Source organism: Cydia pomonella, chromosome 27 (genome assembly GCF_033807575.1).
Source record: "Cydia pomonella isolate Wapato2018A chromosome 27, ilCydPomo1, whole genome shotgun sequence".
Lineage (NCBI taxonomy): Eukaryota > Metazoa > Arthropoda > Insecta > Lepidoptera > Tortricidae > Cydia > Cydia pomonella.
In genome coordinates, this window is record NC_084729.1 from 9,239,652 (window position 1) to 9,262,668 (window position 23,017).

At 37.8% G+C, this 23,017-nt stretch overlaps 2 protein-coding genes across 2 annotated transcripts in view; one reads left to right on the forward strand and one right to left on the reverse strand.

Moving 5' to 3' along the window:
* Positions 1-13,395, forward strand: LOC133532581 (phospholipase A2 inhibitor beta-like). The gene is made up of 2 exons (XM_061871328.1): positions 1-818; positions 11,146-13,395. Exons 1-2 carry the CDS (start codon positions 800-802, stop codon positions 11,970-11,972), a joined length of 846 nt encoding a protein of 281 aa, XP_061727312.1. The 5' UTR covers positions 1-799; the 3' UTR covers positions 11,973-13,395.
* Positions 12,983-23,017, reverse strand: part of LOC133532567 (zinc finger protein 664-like) — a 17,102-nt gene continuing 7,067 nt past the window's right edge. Inside the window, exon 2 of the mRNA XM_061871302.1 lies at positions 12,983-15,779. Within this exon, the coding sequence (XP_061727286.1) occupies positions 14,614-15,779 (1,166 nt within the window). The 3' untranslated portion in view covers positions 12,983-14,613. The remainder of the gene's footprint in view (positions 15,780-23,017) is intronic.

Here is a 23,017-nt window from a genome sequence, read left to right on the forward strand (position 1 = left end):
CTGACCCTGTCATTAGCGATAAAAATGAAATGATATAATGTGTTATGTTTTGTTTTTAAATAACAGTTGATAACCTATCTGTTCACATAAAACATTTTTTTTATTATTGTTTACTTACTATTGAACACTTTGGCTTTGTGAGCTGGCTCGCGAGTACAAATCCGCCATTTTGAAATATCTGTCTGGAGCATTGGCGACACTCTTCATTTCAATCATACTCGGCTCCGTTCGGCTGAGCATTGCTCCGAGCAGTTATTAGGGTTGGCACAACTTGACATCCCTATGCGTGCACAACCATAGATAAGACAATGACTTGAATCACAACCCTAAAGAGCCTAAAGGGATAGTGCCTTACATTAGAAAGGGTCAGCATGTTTCGTCACTGAATCGCTGTCAAACTTCGGTTTTGTAGGAAGTGTCATTTCTGTACGGTATTCCTATTATTTTATCTGTGCCTGGTGGTGCCTGGAGCCTTTATATATCAATATCAGTTTGTTTTTAGCCATGATATGAAAAAGATAAGACCAGCCGAAATGTCACACCATTCTGTGCGTGTCTCCAAGCACGTCGAGACGCAATAGACGCATCATGGCTATATCCACGTGATAAAAAAGTGTCACTATACTGTCACTTTTTAACACGATTGAAATAGACTGACATTGTCATTAATCATTGTCACTGTCACGTGGACAAGTCCGACCGTCATAACCAGAACTTATGAATAGCTTGTTCAGTACCGCTCGACAAGTTCAACCGAATATTTAGTGCATTTGATCTTCATACATTTCTTGATTCCACGATGGCGGCTATAACTTTTGGTGAGTTTAATAATACAATATCTGTGAGACTGTTCAGAAAACATATAAAAACTCGATCGAACTATATCGATTTTTCCGCCCGAAACCCCCCAAATATAGCAAATTTCATAGAAATCGTTAAAGAGTTTCCGAGATCCCCGAAATATATATACACCGTGTTTTTATTGAATTCCGTTGACTCAGGGGTATGGGTAAGTACGTTTAAGGAAACTAAATGGCATAGGTAATTTAAAAAAAGAAAAATATTTTTTATATGAAAATAAATAATTTTTTGACATAAAAAAGTAAATTGGATTAACCATGTAGTTATTAGCTAACAGTTTGATGAATTTATGTGCGGAATTTGAATGACTAACTGACTGAGACTTAAAACTTGACGTCTGTATTTAATAATTTAATGTTTGTATTTGATAATATTTTAGGAAACACGACATTTATTTTATGTAACGTATTTTACTTTGACATGCATAAACTCAATACAAATAATTTTCACATGCCCTAGGGCCGAGCATATCAAGGGTCAACAATGTTAATGATATCTAATGTACCATATGTTCTTGTGAATAAACTTTCATTTCATTTCATTTCATTTCATTTCATTTCATTTCATTTCATTTCATAAAAAGTAAATAAATGTTGCATACAACAGCATTGTTGTAACACGGGGATTACATTCAATTCAACTAAACAATTGAAAAATGTGACATACGAGTATAAATGTCATTTCGAACTTCAATCGTCCGAGACAGTACTTAAGTTTAGAAGCAAATGTATACACTCTACTAAACACTAATTAATATGTAAACAGGGCGGCTATCGGGAAAATCGTAATTCGTCAATTGCGGGCATTTTTCTCTGTCACTCTAATTACGTCTTAGTGAGAGTAAAAGAGAAAGATCCCCGCAATTTGCGAATTTCGGTTTTCGCGGTAGGCCCCCAGGCTTTAAAGCAAGTGTGTACGCTCGTAAGGGCCTAATAAGATAAAAATAAATAATTGATTATCTCCGAAATGGCGTTAATTAGAATACCGGTGTCTTTGAGAAAGTTACTTAATTTAAGCTCAGGAATGCACCCTTGAAATTAACGGATTATATATACATATATAAGTACAAGAATTGTTCGTTTAAGGGCAGAGGCGTAGCGAGGGGGGGGGGCTAGGGGGGCCATGGCCCCGGGCGGCACATAAGAGGGGGCGGCGAAAACGGTATTAAAAAAAACAGAAAATTAAAAAATCAATATTTTCAAATCAAACCACGAAATGAACTAACGCACCGCGGGAGCGAACGGCGTGGGGCGGGTGTGCGGGGGCGGTCATCGCTACCGGAGTGCGAGCTTACACGTTTGTCCGCTGGTTATAGGTATAACCTATAACACGCCTATAACCCTATATAACGTCAAATCAAATTTAACACAGCGCCCTCTGCGCGCGATCTATATCCGGGCGCCCTCGGTGCCATCATTCGTTCAAAAATCGTGGCGCGATACGCGCGATTCAATGTCGGGCGCCAGAGAGTCGGGCGTAGCTCGACGTGCGTGTCTCGCTGCGGGCGCTTTCGGCGCCCTCATGCAAAAGCATCGGGCGTAACCTGATGCATTGGGCGCTTTGCTGCTGTACAGAAGGCGCCCTGCCACAAAAATAATGTAAAATGACCTTAATAGTTATTTTCCGCCCTCTGGGCGGAAAGCGTCAACTTTGCTCCCGCTGCGCTAAACAAAGTTGCCGTTTTCCGCCTCCGTCGAGCAGAAAAATAGTATGCGCACCACGAGAGGATGCTCTCTTGGGACACAAATAATTCAAATAAATTTGTCTATTTTTTGCTGGAGGCGGAAAGAGGCAACTTCGTTTAGCGCAGCGAGAGAAAAGTTGACGCTTTCCTCCCGGAGGGCAGAAAATAATTAAATACGAAATTATAACCCCATAATTAAATGTAAGGCAGACTACTGAAAATCGCGCTCTAAAACGTATGATATAAGAAAACGTTCTCACCTGAAATAATCATTTACCTTTACCTGAAGAGGGAAGAATAGTTTTGCGATCCTTGCGAAATAACGGTATTTTTTCTATGAAATTCCATTTCGGGAGAAAACGTTTTCCACTAACTAAATCTTGTTAAGAATCACTTTGATTTTGATGTCGATCGCTTCAGCATAATTTATTATAGGTTTATAGCTTTCGCTTTTTTTAAGAATTATTTATTTATTGTTTTCAAATTTTGAAAAAAAGGAAAACCAATAAACTTAGTTTTTTCATTGTCTCAATAACATACCTACTAAAAAATAATGGAGAATGGAAAATATTTAGAAGTGGAAAAACGTTTTATCTTTTTTTATAGACGATCACGTGGTTTATAGTATAAGGAAGGGGGAAGTATAAACTTTATACTTCCCCCTTAAAGCTTATGACCGTAGCATACGACCACGGCTATCCTTTGAATATTTTTGTGAATATTGAATATACACACTGGGAATCCGACAGATGTTAAAAGTGTATTTTTGTGTGTGTGAAACTAAAATGTCATACAAAGTTTTCTAAATCGGTCTTGTTATAAAGATAATGACAATTCTTGTGAAAATTCGTTTTTGTAATAACTCAGTGAAAAACGCATTTATGGCTGCGACTCAAGCCCTATGTGGCCTTACTAAGAGACATTAAAGTTTTAAAGGAAACTCGCAAAATTTATCTGCAAATAAAAAAAAACTACTATTTATAAATAAATAACGTGTCGTGTGCAGAAAACACATACACACACTTTTTTTGCCGAATCTGATCAAAATAAAAATATTTCTTTTTGCTCCTTAAGACAGGAATACGTGGTTAAAATCTGACGGGTTTCTCGTTCATACAGTGTAATTGTACCTATACACTGTATGAACGTAATTAAGTAAATTATGTTACATTGTATTTCTTTATTTAAAAGACGTAAATATACAATATTTTTTGTGTGATTATTTCAGATTTTTTTTTTCTTTTTTTTAAGTTTAAGAGCCAAATTTTCAATACTAGAGTTTTAGTTTTTGAAGATATTGTTTGTATTTTACCTTTTCCATCTAACTTTGTCTTATCTATTAACTACTTAGTGAGAATAGTGAGGTCACAAGTTTTACAAATAAAATGTTATACAAAGCTTTTAATAAAAAAAACTGTGACATGATTTGACAGCTTGTTTTATACTGATAAAAATGCAATACTTACTATATTTTATATTTAAAAGTGGCGCTAGTGTGCACCTGACAAGATCGGCTCTGTGATTTTTAACATTAAATAAATATTAAATTTCTCAAAAAGTGAAGGATGAATATAAAAATACATTCGAGGAGTGTTAACCTACCGATGAAATTGAATGCAACATATATAATGCTGTGAAAAAATGACAATTTGTGTAAAAACTATCAGTGATCGAACAGTGACATTTCAAAACAATGACTTATGATTATTAGTGTTTGTTTACGTTTACTTCATAAAATAATATAAATAACAGATGAAACTTAAAGGCTACAACTATTTACGAACACGCAATAAATAAAGGACAGTGAAATAAGTGTTTAAAAGTAAACATAACAAGTGTAAACGGACAAAGCGACCTTAAACAACCGCCAAATAAAACGTTAGCCAAAGACCAAAGGAAAGTGTAACGAACAGTGAAATGTGACTATTGACCAAGAAATAACAAAGTGAAAAAGTGACTTTTTCTACTAAAAACTGAAATTTTGTAATAAATAATTACTTTGATAATAGAAGTCTACCCTAAAATATAAATAAAAACTGATAATAGCGCCATCTAGCGAAGAGCAGCTTAACTAACAGAGCACAATCGTTACTCATCACGACAACTATAGTGGGATAACAGTTCTGTTACTCGCCGATAGGGGGCGCAAAAATAAAAGGTTTATAAAAGGCAAATAATCATGGAGTCAAGAATCGAACAAATCATGAAAACTCTGCAAGATATTCAGAATGAATTAATTAACCAAAAAGGAACTATACAACAAACCGGAGACAAGGTGACAGAAAAAATACAACAATCATTTGATGAAAAATTTAATTCATTGGAAGAAAAATACGAAAATTTGAAAGAAAGAGTAGACAACCAAGAACAAAGATTATACTTTTTGGAGAAAAACGCAAGAGAACGGAACTTAGTTTTCTTTGGTATAGAAGAACATGAAAAGTCATACTTCCAATTAGAAAATATTTTTCTTGAGTTTGTCAACCAGTTTTTTACAATCAATATTGACTACCGTGATATCGAATCATTGAAGAGAATAGGGAAGAAATCCGACAAAATCCGGCCCATAATAGTTACATTCACCACGCTACGGAGAAAAATTGAAATTTTGAAACAGAAAAAGAAATTAGAAAACACAGGCTTTTATATTAAAGAGGATTATCCCAGTCAAATCCTAAAAATCAGGAAAAAATTGCAGGAGGAAGCGAAACTAGAAAGAGATAAAGGTAACAAAGTAATTATTAAATATGATAAATTGGTAATTTTGAAAAATGAAAATGGGACCTCTGCAAGCAACAATAAAAAAAGAAATCGTTCCTTATCTCCCCAAAAGATTTTGGAATGCCAAAAAGAGCCTTCAAGCATGCAAATACAATCAAATAAGAAAAATAAAACCTCAATGGCTGCAAACAAACAACGGGGAATTCCAGAAAATAATTTAGTAAAACCAGGTATATTAAATTTTCTGGTAAATAAAAACTCTACCGCTTCCTCATAGCAACTAGCGACCCCTTCTCAAGCACCGAATCAAGCACTAAATCAAACAAAACAATATCTCCCACGCCGGCTGGTCACCGAGGGAGATTACGACCAAAACCCTCCAGATAAAAACGACTCTAACAAACTCTACATCGCAACATATAATGTAAGAACGTTATCTTCATACGAAAAATTACTAGAACTATGGGACGCAATGAAAAATATAAATTTCGACATAATGGGTATCTGCGAGGTCAGAAGAACAGGCTGTTTTATAGAGGAACATAAAGAATTTATCCTCTGCACGATTGGTACCACACCTGGACAATATGGCGTTGGCTTCATCGTAAAGAAATCACTCAAAAACTCCATACAAAGCTTTATAGGACTGACTGAACGAGTAGCTCTATTAAGAATGCTTATTGGAAATTTAGAAATTGACATTATTCAAGTCTACGCCCCAACTGAATCGGCCGAGGACGAAGAACTACTGCTGTTCTACGACACAATCTACGAGGCAATGAAATTGTCAGGGAAACACATAATTATCGTTGGAGATTTCAACGCCAAAATTGGCCAACCAAAGCTCGAAGAATACTTAGTAACAAAACAACACGGCTATGGATCAAGAAACGATAGAGGAGAAAAGCTGCTCCAGTTTGCATATGAAAACAATTTCGCCATACTGAATACTTTTTTCAAAAAGAGAAATAATCGAAGATGGACATGGCAGTCACCGGATGGACGTACAAAAAACGATATCGACTACATTTTATCAAATAGGCCAAAATGGTTTCAAAACGTCGAAGTAATCAAAACTGCTTATCCATCTGACCATAGATTAGTCAGAGGTACGGTAAAGCTCGAGCACAACAAAAGAAGCAGAATCAATTACAACAGATTACCCAAAAGCTCATTAAAAACCGAGACTGAAATAAACACATATATAGAGTCCTTAGAACACGCCAAGGCCGACCTCTTCGACTACGACGCCAACACGGCGGTACAAAAGTACCACGACAGCATTGTAAACGTCATCGAACGAAGCCTTGAAAAAGCACATCAAGCAAGAAAAAATAAACCTGGAAACTCTATCATTACCGATCGGACAAAAATGTTAATAAAACGTAGGCACGAATTACAAAATACCAAACCAAAAACTTTATTAGTAAAGAAAGAATTAAGTGCACTCTATAAACTTACAAGAACATGTATAAGAAATGACTACAAAACGCATAGACAGGAAGTTATTAAAAAACATCTTGCTCTATCGGGAAGTATCAAAAAGGCGTATAAAGAACTGACAACGCACAAAAACTGGATCGAAGGAGTTAAGTCCTCGGGAAAAACAACTCAAAACAGAAGCGATATCTTAATGGTAGCAAGCAATTTTTATAGAGCTCTTTACAAAGAAAAAATGCCCCAAAATGACTGTCAATCTGAACAAGACTTAAACTACAATGCGGACGAAATAGAACAAATCACCGAAATAGAAGTGATCCAACAAATTAAAAAACTAAAATTAGAAAAGAGTCCTGGACCCGACAGAATTACCAACGAGGCAATCAAGCATGCCGCAACAGCTCTGGCTCACCCGCTTGCACATCTATTTAACATGGTAATAAAAACCGCTCAAACACCTAAACAGTGGTCAGAGTCGAATATTATTCTATTATACAAAAAGGGCGATCCTGAAGACATTGGAAACTATCGACCCATAAGTTTACTTCCGAGTCTATACAAACTTTTCTCTTCAATTATTGATAAAAGAATCAGCAAAACCATAGAAAATAACCAACCAATAGAACAGGCAGGTTTTAGAAGCGGGTTCTCTACTATGGACCATGTTCATACTGTAGAGCTCCTGATAGAAAAATATCAAGAGTTCAGAAGGCCATTGTATGTCGCATTTATAGACTACAAAAAAGCTTTCGATACGCTATCCCACTCGTCTATATGGGAATCACTGAAAGCTCAACATGTAGAGACTCCATATATTAATGTGCTAAAACAGCTGTACAAAAATAGTATAAGCAGAGTGCACCTAGAGAAGATCGGCCCGCCCATACAAATTGAAAGAGGCGTACGACAGGGCGATCCTATATCGCCAAAGCTATTTATTGCAGTGCTGGAATCAATTATGAGAAAATTAAACTGGAGACACATGGGAATACGAATAAATGGCAAGTACCTTCACCACCTCAGATTTGCTGATGACATCCTGCTCGTTTCCGAACGTTTTTCCGAAATAGAATACATGTTACGTACTTTACAGAGAGCTAGTAGAGACGCAGGACTTGAAATAAATTTTAATAAGACAAAAGTCATGACAAACAGCAGTAAAATTCCACTTATTATCGAAGGTATCGAAATAGAATACGTTAATGAATTCATATACCTAGGCAAACAAATCTCTTTCGACAGAAGCAACAATGAGCTTGAAGTAGAGAGAAGGATAAAGATTGCCTGCAACAAATTTTGGAGTCATAAAGAAGTGCTCAAGAGCAAAAATCTACCGATTCATTTTAAAAGGAAGATTATGGACTCATGTCTGCTTCCATCACTCACATATGGCGCACAAACTTGGAAATTCTCGAATAATGTAAAGAACAAAATAAAAACGTGTCAGAGAAGCATGGAACGCAGTGTTACAAATATAAAGAAGATACAAAAAATTAGACATACACTTATTAGGAAAAAAACAAATGTGATAGATGCACTAGATTATGCAAAAAAGTTAAAATGGAAGTGGGCAGGCCACGTCGCAAGAATGGCAGACAAAAGATGGACTAACCAGATAACTACGTGGCCCGGACCAAGAGGCAAACGCAAAGATGGAAGACCGTACATGCGATGGTCCGATGACATTGCAAAAATTGCTGGCCCAAAGTGGACTCTAACAGCACAAGACCGATCAAACTGGCTCTCTCTGGAGGAGGCCTTTACCCGAGAAGGGGTTCTTGCTTCATAGCGTAGGAATATTCTTAGAGTTATTTAAAAAAAAAATCAATTTAATTTTTTTGTAAATATAAGGAAATTGTTGACTACTTATCATAATTACGAGATATTCCTTCCAATTTTTTCGAATCATGTTGACACTGTAACTAGTTAACTACTTGCAAGAAATAAAAGGCTTTTTTATTTTTTATTTTATTTTATATTTAAATGTAAAGCTTGTCTTTATTTACTACTTGTTTACTTTGGGATTGTCGTTAGACGCGAATACACGCGAAATAAAAAATAATATCATATATAACTTTTTTTTCGAATATTACATATGTTTGTCCGTCCTTAAACTACGTCCAAAAGAGAGGTATGGGCATTGTGAAAGTCATCTCGCTCTGTGTGGTAGGGCACAGAACAGCGGATGTCATTCCAGATCTAGAGCAGAACCCAACTGGGGAAGTACCTCCACCTTACAGAAAACCGCAACCAAATAACACTAGACCCTACTCAAAGTGTTGTGTTCCTGCCGTTGAGTAAGCTTGGCAGAGCTCAACGAGGGTGCGGAGTGTCAGGGTCGGCAACACGCATGTAACTCCTCTAGAAATGCAGGCGTACATAGGCTACGGAGACTGCTTACCATCAGGCGGGCCGTATGCTTGTTTGCCACCGACGTAGTATTAAAAAAATGAATACTTAATGCAAAACTGTATCTATATTTTTTTATCAGTAAAAATCTTTGTGGCAGAACTTATGACCTGGCTAAGTGATGTTGATCATAAATTGGGGCGGCAAATTTCTGATCGGCCCCGGGCGGCAAACACATACGCTACGCCGCTGTTTAAGGGTATAAGATATATATGTTTAAACGCTGCAGAGTGAGCTTAACATCCTCACGTCAGACTAAGATCAGCAGCGTTGTTGATAGCAAAGCAGAGCGCCTAGCTCGGTATTCCAGCATTCGCTAATCCGGTACGCCCAGTAATTAGCGACTCAGGTGGCCCGCTCTGTAATCCGGCAGTAAACAGTGCGGTTGCATATAATATGTAGAATTTATTTTCTATATTAAGCATGAATGGTAGGGTCATATAGATGTGCTATAGGCGTGCGCCCGTGAGGGACAGAACAAACGCAATTCGACCAAATTATACTGACGCTTTAACATTACTGATAACATACCAAAAACAACCTACGTAATTTGGTCGGTTTATTTGTAACCCAACATAAAAGCGGCCAAGTGCGAGTCGGACTCGCCCATGAAGGGTTCCGTACCATTTATGACGTATTAAAAAAAACTACTTACTAGATCTGGTTCAAACCCATTTTCGGTGGAAGTTTGCATGGTAATGTATATCATTTTTTTTTTTAGATTTTTCATTCTCTTATTTTTGAAGTTACAGGGGGGGGGGGACACATTTTTTTTACTTTGGAAGTGTCTCTCGCGCAAACTATTCAGTTTAGAAAAAAATGATATTAGAAACCTAAATAACATTTTTGAAGACCTATCCCTAGATACCCCACACGTATGGGTTTGATGAAAAATTTTTTTTTTTAAATTTTTATGATGTATTAAAAAAAACTACTTGCTAGATCTCGTTCAAACCAATTTTCGGTGGAAGTTTGCATGGGAATGTATATCATATATATATTTTTTAGATTTTTCATTCTGTCTGTTATTTTAGAAGTTACGGGGGGGGGGGGGACACTTTTTACCACTTTGGAAGTGTCTCTCGCGCAAACTATTCAGTTTAGAAAAATATGATATTAGAAACCTCAATATCATTTTTAAAGACCTATCCATAAATACCCCACACGTATGGGTTTGATGAAAAAAGATTTTTTGAGTTTCAGTTCTAAGTATGGGGAACCCCCAAAATTTATTGTTTTTTTTCTATTTTTGTGTAAACATCATAATGCGGTTCATAGAATACATCTACTTACCAAGTTTGAACAGTATAGCATTTATAGTTTCGGAAAAAAGTGGCTGTGACAGAATCGGACAGACAGACGGACATAACGAATCTATAAGGGTTCCGTTTTTTGCCATTTGGCTACGGAACCCTAATAAAAACATACTAAATTGACGGTGAAGAATAAAACAAATGTGCGACTGTGACAAGGACAAACTATAATAACGCTTTCTCTGCTACTTTCACTGAAAGATACATGAGACTATCCCGTTCTGTCAGTTCCCCCCAGCACTCATGGCCAATCCATGTATACTACTAGATTCATGATATTAAGCAACTTCAAACATCAACGTAAGTCAAAATATCAAAAAAATCTTTCGTTTTCTAATAGGTTATGTTACGCGTATCTCTGTGTAGGGGGCGCCACTACCACAATCCATCACAATCGGGTCTACCACGAAACAAGAAAATCGAAATTACTTGCATACTTGAAACTTGCATAGCATCGAGCGATGAGGAGGCAGATAACTACATTTCGATTTTCTCATTTCCCGGCAGGCTCTATGTAAACAAACCACATTGATGCATCAATATCGTATTTTATTATCTGTGCAAACTTGTCAAAAACAATTTAAGGCACAGTATGTATAAGTTACTCTATGGTTTACGAAAGGTGCTAGTGCTGCACTCTGGCGGCAGAGTATTGCAGTAATACTCCCTATTGTAAGAGTATATAATATATTATCTACTTCATTATCACGATTTCAGGGCCCGTGTCAGCGCTGCTGCTGGCGGCGCTGTTCTGCGCGCACGCCGACAAAGTCATCACGCGCTCGTGCGGCACCCGCGGCCTCGGGTTCCGCGTGCGGCAATACCCGACCGACACAGAGGCCACTAGTCTCATCGCCGACAACTGCCAACTAACTGACGTCGGTACTGCCGACTTCAACGGCCTCCCGTACTTAACCGCCATCGATTTAGAACAAAACGATATTGTACACATACACCCTGTGGCATTCCGATCGGTTCCTAGATTAATGATACTGGATGTGAACCGAAATAAACTGCGCGATCTACCCGTATTTGAAGATCAATCATGCCCTAACTTGAAAGTTTTAAACTTGAGAGAAAACCAACTTTACATTTTAAACAATTCTAAAGCCTTATCCGCTTGTACAAAACTAGAAAAGATATATTTATCTAAAAACAACATCGAATATTTACATCCTGATTTATTTAGCGCTTTAACAGAACTTAAAATGTTGCTATTAAATAATAACAAAATTATCTTCATACATGATTCATTGTTACTAAATAACGTTAAGTTAGAATGGTTGGAAGTACAGAATAACAGGCTGACATACTTACCTAATGAAATTACAGACGGTTTAAAACAGATTAATTTCGACGATAACCCATGGCGTTGCGAGTGCCTCCTGGAGCTATTAAAAGACATTAAGAAGGAAGGCGTTAAATATAATTATTGGATGTACATTGGGTTAAGGCCGAAGTGTGTGTACACTGCCGTGCATGCGTGCTCCCGTGCGCCGTCTGGACTGCTCCTGCCCGGTGCCTCAGTGGCTGAAACTCGCTAAGTCTTTTATGCCGGCTGTACACACTTGTCGCAGTGTGTGTGTGGGGGGGGGGGGGACCTGCAGCGTTCGAGCGTTCTCAGCTCCGTTCGGGTCAGAATTGCTACGAGCAATTATTAGGGTTGACGTTCCCTTGCGTGCACAACCACAGATAAGACAATCACTTTCATTTTGACAACCCTGAATAACCGAAAGGGATAGTACCATTATTTATTCTGTTTCGAGAGCCACTCGCCGAGTCTTGGCAAAATGCCATTTTATGACGAGACGAGGAGAGAGCAGTATGTACTACACACAATTTCTCGGCTTGTCTCGGAGTGTCTCGACGAGTGTGTACAGCCCGCATTAGATATTTGCAGACTAAGTTGCTGGAACGAATTCAATCCATCGATCAAATGCTGCAATGTTGCGCAAATCGCAGGCAATTATCGTTGAGATGTGTTGAGGCCCTTATTCATTGACATATGTCTAAGGACGAGCCTTACGGGCACTAAGAATGCTACTTGATCAGTATGTCACTCACGAAATCGAGCCAATCGTGGAATCTAAGGCTACTAGTTGCGACCAATCGCGCGCGTGATGCGAACTCATCAACCAATCGCGTTGTGGCGTTAGACTGAACGATTGGCTCGAATCCGTGTGCGTGACACCACTGTACTGGCCCCATTCTTATTGCCCGTAAGACGCGTCCTTGGATAAATATCGATGCCCTTATTACAGTTAGCATCATAGCGTGACACCCGTAACCCCTCTAGTATTGCGTGTGTCCATGGGCAACAGTAATCGCTTACCATCAGGCGATTCGTATTCTGGTCTCTATCCTCTATCATTAAAAAAATTGGCATTATATTCTCGAGTTCTATGCATTCAATGATATATCTGCCATAAAATACAAAAGCATTTCGTAAGCGAGTCGTGTAATGCCCCACAGGTAATGTCGAAGCAGGTATTTATATTTACATATAGTCTTTTAGGTATTGGGTGACCTTATGGGGAGATGATGTAAACAAAGGTTAACTTTAACACTGATTTATTCTGACTCCATAAACACAATCTCAGAAGGTTACGTAATTATGTATTTAAATACAAGGACGGGACCAGGACCAGGCGGCGCCGCGATATCGAACTAGTTGATTAAGTATGTGGGCACTGTATGCCTTGCGCTGAGCGACTGACTGGACTAAATTGCTCCTTCGAACTGTATACCGAAAATGCTGACTCTAAATTGCGTCATCGCCATGTCCCTACAGAGTGTTAGGAAAGAGAAGAGTCGTGGAATGTATAGGGCTTGGGTACATTTCACAACTCGTCTCTTTCCGAACAGACAACGAAAATTACCATGTGAGCTTGAAATAGTATATTTTTAATTAATTGCACTAAACATATATATCTGGATATATAACAAATAAATAAAATTAACATGAAATTTGTAGTTTTCATTAGTTAATTCAAAGAGAATCTGAAATAGAGGTGGATTGTAAAAGAAAACTTTGTAGCCACATTATTTACTGCCATCTTTCTTGATCCTTATTCACTGATATGAGTTAAATTTATTAAATATCATAAAGTGGCGCCATCTAATTGATCAAAGGCTAAAGGTATGGCGGCATCGTTTCGAGCGATGGCGCCACTTTTTGATATTTAACAAATTTAACACATATACGTGAAAGGATAAGGATCAAAGTCAAATGACATTCTAAAACTTTTAATTATGTGTCGAAAGATGGCAGTAAATTTACGTGGCGACAAAGGTTTCTTTGACAATATTCCCCAATTTCAAATTGTCATTGGTTAATTCCAATCTTATATTGAGGCTAAACTAACTCTGCACGGTTTTTGCACACTGTGCGATCAAAAACGCTCAGCTGGCTCTATCCACTTATTTTGCCTAAGCGATCTTATTCTACTTAATTTCTTTTTTTTACATTAGGGAAATTTGATCCTATTAATTTTATTCACTGTTACAGTACCTATGTAAATGTATACATAGTGAAACTCTAGGTCCATGGGGTCCCAGCGCACACAAGTTTTTTGGAGAAATCGCGAAACGTCTGGTGGATGTAATTGGTGATCGAAGAGATGGCGGCTTCCTCGCACAACGTATCAGTGTTGCGATACAACGAGGAAATGCCGCCAGTGTCCTTGGTACAATGCCTCAAGGGCCTATTTTAGATACGAGTATAAGCTAGTTATAGTAATCCTCTGTATATATACATTATGTATATTGTTATAGTAAATAAAGAATTTTCATGAAAAAAAAAATTATACAATATCAGGCAAATATAGAATGTAGGATTTATACTACTTTGTGCTGCCGTTTAAAAATAATTAAATATTATAGGACATTATTACACAAATTGACTAAGTCCCATAGTAAGCTCAATAAGGCTTGTGTTGAGGGTACTTAGACAACGATATATATAATATATAAATATTTATAAATACTTAAATACATAGAAAACACCCATGACTCAGGAAGAAATATCCATGCTCATCACACGAATAAATGCCCTTACCAGGATTTGAACCCAGGACCATCGGCTTCATAGGCAGGGTCATTACCCACGAGGCCAGATCGGTCGTCGAGAAGTTTAAGATGTGGTAAACAATTATTTGCACTTGCATGGTCACACTTATAAGGGTTCTAGCTATGGTTGTTTTTATTATGGACTTTTATACTTTTTTTATAATTACTAGCAAAACTACACTGATCACATTTGTAAAGCTTCTCTCCTGTGTGTTTCTTTAAGTGAACTGTCAAACTTCTTTTTGTGCTGCTAGCATACTCACACTGGTCGCACTTGTAAGGTTTCTCATTCGTGTGCTTAATTACATGCGCTTGCAAATTATATCTGTAGGCAGTAGCATAACCACACTGGCCACATTTGTAAGACTTTTCAGCAGTATGTTTCCTTATATGAACGTTCAAAATACCTGGTTTGCTGCAAGCATAACTACAGAGGTGACATTTATACGGCTTTTCACCAGTGTGTTTCGTTACGTGAACTTCAAAAAGATATTTATTTTTGCTAGCATAACTGCATTGCTCACATTTGTACGGTTTCTCATCAGTGTGTTGTTTTACATGAGATCGTAAAGCAGATTTATGCGCTGTAGCATAATTACACTGAGCACATTTGTAAGGTGCTTCACCCGTGTGTTTTCTTACATGAATTTGCATATGACATTTACGGGGGCTAGCATAATTACAGTATTCACATTTATAAAGTTTCTCTCCAGTGTGTTTTCTTGAATGGATCATAAAACTATTCTTGCAGTTACTTGCGAAACTACACTGATCACATTTGTAAGCTTTCTCGCTGTCATGTTTACGTATATGCGTTTGCAAAGAACTTTTGTGCGCGCTAGCATATTCACATTGATCGCATTTGTAGGGTTTCTCTCCAGTGTGCGTCTTTACATGACTTTGCAAGTTAGCTTTTTGGGTACTTGAATAGCTACACTGGCCACATTTGTAAGGACTTTCACCAGTGTGTTTCATTATATGATGTTGCAAATTTATTTTTTTGCTGCTTGCATAATCACACAGGTTACACTTGTAAGGTTTTTCAACTATATGTATCTTTTCATGATTTTGCAAATTATCTTTGCGGGCGCTCGCGTAACTACACTGGCCACATTTGTAAGGCTTCTCCCCAGTGTGTTGCCATATATGACGTTGCAAACTTTTTTTTAAGGCACTGGTATAGCTGCACTGACCACATCTGTATGGCTTTTCATTTGTAGATTTGCTTAAATGCCCTTGGTGAGTTTCGGGTTTGCCGCACGTTTTCTTCCGTTGAGTTTGTCCTGCAACAAGAATGTGTTATTTTTTGTATTATTATTATATATATAGAACAATCACGTTATATGGATATTATAAATAAATATTATAGGAAAAATTATTATTATTTTTGGACCCGGGTACGTCCTTAAACTACGTCCACAAGAGAGGTATGGGCATTGTGAATGTCATCTCGCTCTGTGTGGTAGGGCACAGCACAGCGGATGTCATTCCAGATCTAGAGCAGAGCCCAACTGTGGAAGTACCTCCACCTTACAGAAAATCGCAGCCAAATAACACTAGACCCTACTCATAGTGTTGTGTTCCTGCCGGTGAGTAAGGTTGCTAGAGCTCAACGAGGGGTGGGAGGGGGTTAGGGTCGGCAACGCGCATGTAACTCCTCTGGAGTTGCAGGCGTACATAGGCTACAGATACTGCTTACCATCAGGCGGGCCGTATGCTTGTTTGCCACCGACGTAGTATTAAAAAAAAAGTACACAGATCCACCTAGTTCCATCGCAACTTCAATAAGGGTAACAAAATGGTTAAAATCTAAAACCTATAGAGAAATCACATGCACACAACAAGTATACGTTTAAAATGTGTAAAAACCTTAAACTAAGGTTTAGTAAGTAGGAGGCCTACACACTATTCACACCCTTGCCGACTTATCCATTATCTCAGTATTATATATATACACACATATTTTCGAAGCGCTGGTGGCCTAGCGGTAAGAGCGTGCGACTTGCAATCCGGAGGTCGCGGGTTCAAACCCCGGCTCGTACCAATGAGTTTTTCATTCAGAACTTATGTACGAAATATCATTCGATATTTACCAGTCGCTTTTCGGTGAAGGAAAACATCGTGAGGAAACCGGACTAATCCCAACAAGGCCTAGTTTACCCTCTGGGTTGGAAGGTCAAATGGCAGTCGCTTTCGTAAAAACTAGTGCCTACGCCAAATCTTGGGATTAGCTGTCAAGCGGACCCCAGGCTCCCATGAGCCGTGGCAAAATGCCGGGACAACGCGAGGAAGAAGAGAGACACACATATTTTCGCTCGCTGTACAGACAAGGTTAAAATAACGCTTTTTAAAGCCTACAGTCAGACATTCTACACGAGCAGCCTGTGGGTTAGGTACACCCAGCGTTCCGCAAACGCTCTCAGAGTTCAGTATAATAATGCTTTCAGAATGCTGATGGGGCTGTCACGGTTCTGTAGCGCCTCGACGATGTTTGCAGAGGCGCGCACAGACGGGTTCCATGCCATCTCGCGTAAGGGCTCAGCATCTTTAATGCAACGAGCGAGAAGCAGTCCCAACAGCTTTCTGAAAGGATTATCCGATAGATGCGACTGTCGAATATGGAGGCACCTGGTAGTTGTGACTGGGCGACCTGTACGTTGTTTTGTTACTTTTTAGTTTAGTTTAGTTGTAATTAGTAAATACTAACACTAGTAATTAGGTACGTAGCTTGGATAAACTAACAAAATCTATGGATTGTAAAGATCTGAAATAAATGATAATTTAATTTATGAATTAAAACGTGTAACACACACATACCCTCATTTTTTATTAAATGTACATCTGTTGTGACCTGGGTTCCGGCAGAAAACCAGTGCTTTACTCGAAAGAGTGAAGAGTATCACTGAGCCGTGACCCTTTTGTCCTGCTGCAACGCACACAGTATGTAGGTAGGTACTTTTATTTTATTTTATTGTTTATTAATTATTCCTATTTAGCTGTCTCAATTTTCCTTTGTGCCATTTTTATTTTGTTCCTGTAATAATTTGTGTTCTTTATGATGATTTAAAATTTATATTGTGTGTTTTTGCAGCTGCCAAATAAATGATTTATCTATCTATCTATCTAAACTTAAGTTTCATTTACGTACAATAAAAGTCATGTAAGATTTAGAATACCTTTTGTGGAAGAGCGGTTGTCTCTTAATAGGATACGGGAGCTGAAGTATTTTAAGTGAATATATCCGTCTCGCTAACGAAAGCGGCTACTAAAACTAGTGCGATAAGGACAATGCCAGGCTAGGCGAAAAATCCTGCGCAAAAATCTCAAAAAACGATGTTCAGTACCCCTAGTGTAACTTTGATCGACATCATAACGTGACGAACGCGTTTGCGTTAAGTCTCATTTTGTATAGGATTTTGAGGTTCCAAAACGTCCCGCTTGGCGCGCTCTTTCGAAATCCAATACAAAATGAGACTAAACGCAAACGCGTACGTCACGTTTGGAAATCGAATTTATTTACACTAGGGGTACTGTACTCGACTGTTTCCTCCTCCAAAACTTAAACAAATGTTAAGAAATTTTGAGGTCTAAATGGTAATGAAATTATCTGAGTCGCACTGTTTTTTTTTTTAGGCTAATTGATGTCAGTTTTCAATACCATGCTTAACTTAGCGGCCTAGTAAATTAGGCCGTTTTTACACAGATATAAATAATAACAATCTGTGTTGAAAAAAAAAAACATTGCTCGAGCTTCAAAATCCACGGAGGAACAGTCGAGTACGTTTGTATGGAGAAATGACCACTCCTGTTGCCTCTTAACACAGGTATCTTGAATACTTAAAAAGAGGCACCAGCATGGATATTGAAATGTCTCAATACACAGTATTGTAACCCCTTGGTGGCCAATGGTTATCGATGAATAGGTGTAGGGTTTGTAAAACAAACGCGACGTATCGATATATAATGGCCCCTCTACAAAATGGCCCAGCGTAGGCCATTTCATCAGCGTAGACGCATTTATGCGTTAGAAGGAGGAAGTGATATTGCTATCTCATTCCACCACATAGCTGCGTCCCTTAGACTGGCCTACGCTGGGCCATCATGTAGAGGAGCCCTAATAACAAAGATATCTGTTTAGTTGGCTGTTTCATTTATTTTGGCTGTCTGTCCTTGTCATTTTCTATGGAATGGTCAATTAAAAAAAGGTTGTATGTTGTGAAATCAAAAACATTGAAAATGGATCTATTTAATGCGTTTGACGACCTAGATGATTTTATTGATCGTTTAATGGAACCACACAGATAGACCAATAGTGGGACCGGATTTTTGCCCTATAAGTTTCGATAATTCTAAAGAGTGAAAAGTGATGTTTATCTGGTATGGGACATATTTTTAAGCATATTTGTAATATATGAAGAAAATTTAGAACGAGCGTTAGATATAAATAAGGTATTTATGTATTTTTATTGATGAATTTTGAATATTGAATTAAAGTGCAAAATTTAAGCATCGTCTTTTATAATATGTATGAGGCTTTATGCTATCAAATTTTTAGAAAAAAAATCAACGTGCTACTTTGTCAAACTCAAATTAGCTTATTATTTTGTCAATATTGAATTAAAGTTTGAAAAATCCACAATATCATATCTAAATTCTTAAGTTAATAGGCAAGGCAAAAAATTAGAAGAATAGGATATGTGCTTTACAATTAATATGCGTTTTTTGTCCTGTAAGATCTAATATTGAATTAAAGTCCGTAGAGATAAGTCTATTACTATAAAATAATATATGCAGCCATTTTATGGAAAGGTAGAAATATCTGTGTGTAGCTTGCATTGTAATAGTAAAATCAACTTAAAAAGGCGCGAAATTCATAACCACGCCGCGCTGGTCCGTCAACATGTCGGCTCGGCGCGCGGGAGCCTATCGTAGCCGACCTAGTGAGCGAGATACCTCGCCCCGCCCGCGCCCCCCGCTCAGCTTCGCAAGCGCTGTTTGTCTTTTCTTTCAAATCATTCATTTGTTTGTTTATCGTGCACATAAATTAGATGCGGACATTACATGAATTTAATTATAGAATAAAAGTTATTATGACTTCAAAATGAGTGAAAAATGTTTGATATGTGTACTGTACTGTACTGACTTAGTAACAGAGAAAAAACGAGGAATTGAGCAGTTAATAACTGCGAGCAAATAATATTTCTTGGTGATGGGAAAGTTAAATATTTCTACGGGAAGGAGGAACTACGTTTCCATAAAAAGTGTAGATTATACATTGAGTCGAAGGCTATACCGGCGTACAAAAGACTAATGGAGGTGGTATCAGAGGGCTTACCGCGAACCACGTTCGACGTGTTGCCTCCCTATCATACTTACGTACGAATTTACAAGTGCGACAGAGAGGTAACACGTCGAACGTGGTTCGCGATAGGCCCTCAAATGTACAGCCAAGTGACGATGATGAAAATTACATTTTCAAAACTTTTGTCTTTTGTTACCATTGTGTTAGCCGCCTGTACTTACTTTCAACATATATTAGTAGTTTATGTTACTGCTACATAATAAAAGGCATTAAAATACACGAGTGTGGGTTTAGGAAACGAACGAAGTGAGTTTCTTAAAAAGATCACACGAGTGTTTTAATGCCTAATTATCTTATACCTTTAAACGAGCAATTCTTGTATATATATATTTCCGGGATCTCGGAAATGGCTCTAACGATTTTGCTGAAATTTGGTATATGGGGGTTTTTGGGGGTAAACAATCTATCTAGATTAGTCTTATGTTTGGGAAAACGCGTGTTTTTGAGTTTTCATGCGTTTTTCTTTCGACGCAGAATATGGTCGCTAATTTCGTGTTGCCGGCCACTGTCCGTCTGGTCCAGCGGGTTAAGACGCGGACTGCTAAACGAGTGTTACGGGTTCGAATCTCGCCTGGTGACTAACTTTTGTTTTTTTTTATATGTTCAATTTTATATATAATTTTTTAATTTTTATTGTTTTAGACAAGTTTAATTTAGTAAAAGAATGTAGTTAAGATTATCACCTATACACCACCATATTATAATAAATAGTTAGTTATAACCGAGCAAAGCTCGGTCGCCCAGGTACTGTATAGTTATTGCAGGTAGTTCGCAATCACATTTTTAGCACAGGCATTATAAGAGAGGTATGGGCATTGTAAATGTCATCTGGCTCTGTGTGGTAGGGCACAGCACAGCGGATGCCATTCCAGATCTAGAGCAGAACCCAACTGGGGAAGTACCTCCACCTTACAGAAAATCGCAGCCAAATAACACTAGACCCTACTCATAGTGTTGTGTTCCTGCCGGTGAGTAAGGTTGCCAGAGCTCAACGAGGGGTGGGAGGTTAGAGTCGGCAACGCGCATGTAACTCCTCTGGAGTTGCAGGCGTACATAGGCTACGGATACTGCTTACCATCAGGCAGGCCGTATGCTTGTTTGCCACCGACGTAGTATAAAAAAAATAAAAAAAAACACAATTAAAATATTTCATACGACATGTGCTAATTATTTGTCTCAGTGTAAACAAAAATATATCATAATTATGATATCAATTTTCAAATTCAAAATGGCGGACATGTTTTATAACTTATTTTAAGAAATTATGAGTAGTTTAAGACTAAAAAGCAAGAAATTGTTTCTTGCTTCTGTTTGTATATGTATCATGTAGTATTGGATGTTTTCATTATTTTTGAAAGTCCTCAGGGTGCCGATTACGAAAATGAGTTCCATTATGGAACCCAAGATGGCGGACATTCATTTTTCTTAAAAATCGGTATGGGTATCATCTCCGAGGTTCTTCGAGGTTCCGATTACGAAAATGACGTCCATTTTGGAATCCAAGATGGCGAACATTATTTTTTCTTAAAAATCGATATGGGTGTCATCTCCGAGGTTCCTCGGGGATCCGATTACGAAAACGACGTTCATTTTGAAATCCAAGATGGCGGAAATAATTTTTTCTTAAGTCGATATGGGTGTCTTATCCGAGGTTCCTCGGGATTCCGATTACGAAAATGACGTCTATTTTGAAATCCAAGATGGCGGACATTAATTTTTCTTAAAAATCGATATGGGTGTCATCTCAGAGGTTCCTCGGGGTTCCGATTACGAAAATGACGTTCATTTTGAAATCCAAGATGGCGGACATTAATTTTTCTTAAAAATCGATATGGGTGTCATCTCCGAGGTTCCTCGGGGATCCGATTACGAAAATGACGTTCATTTTGAAATCCAAGATGGCGGAAATTATTTTTTCTTAAAAGTCGATATGGGTGTCATATCCGAGGTTCCTCAGGATTCCGATTACGAAAATGACGTCAATTTTGAAATCCAAGATGGCAGAAATTTATTTTTCTTAAAAATCGATATGGGTGTCATCTCCGAGGTTCCTCGGGGTTCCAATTACAAAAATGACGTCAATTTTGGCGGTTCTTGTTGGTGCAGATTTCAAAAATAGAGACCATTTTAGAATTAAAGGTGGTTGATATCACGGCTACACACATCGACACCCATTTCAAAAAGTAGCGTCCGCCATATTTATTTTCAAAATAGATGCCATTTTTGAAATCCACACCCCTAAAAACCCAAAAAACAACACCCATGACGACTTTTTCAAAAAAGTGACGTCCGCCATCTTTATTTCCAAAATGGACGTCATTTGTAAAATTAGTACACATACATCATACAACATGAAAACTAAAAACATTTCCATCCTCTTTTGGGCAGTTGTGTAAGTCTGTGATAACCCTAGGTAGGTACGGAGACCTTGAGCGGTGTCGGCATTTACGCAAACATCAAAGGCGTCGGCCCACTGTTACTTTTTACACTGTGCTTTTAGTGTGTAAACGAAAACGTCACAAGATATATCAAAAGAAAAGTTATTTTATCTTATACCTTTAAACGAGCAATTCTTGTATATATATATATATATAATTATATTTCTGTGATCTCGGAAACGGCTCTAACGATTTCGCTGAAATTTGGTATATAGGGGTTTTTGGGGGTATACAATCTATCTAGATTAGTCTTATGTTTGGGAAAACGCGTGTTTTCGAGTTTTCATGCGTTTTTCTTTCGACGCAGAATATGGTCACTAATTTCGTGTTGCCGGCCACTGTCCGTCTGGTCCAGCGGGTTAAGACGCGGACTGCTAAACGAGTGTTACGGGTTCGAATCTCGCCCGGTGACTAACTTTTGTTTTTTTTATATGTTCAAGTTTATATATAATTTTTTAATTTTTATTGTTTTACACAAGTTAAATTTAGTAAAAAAAAATGACCTATGTAATAAGAGAAATCGACAATAGATGGCGTTACTCTGTGACAAGTGCTGTAAGGTTAAAATCGATTGTAAATAATAATAATTGTCAGTTCACATTTTACTTTTTAAGTTTATGTACATTATCACCACCATATTACAATAAATAGTTATAACCGAGCGAAGCTCGGTCGCCCAGGTACTATATTACTAACTGTACTAGGTTGCCTTTTTTACAAG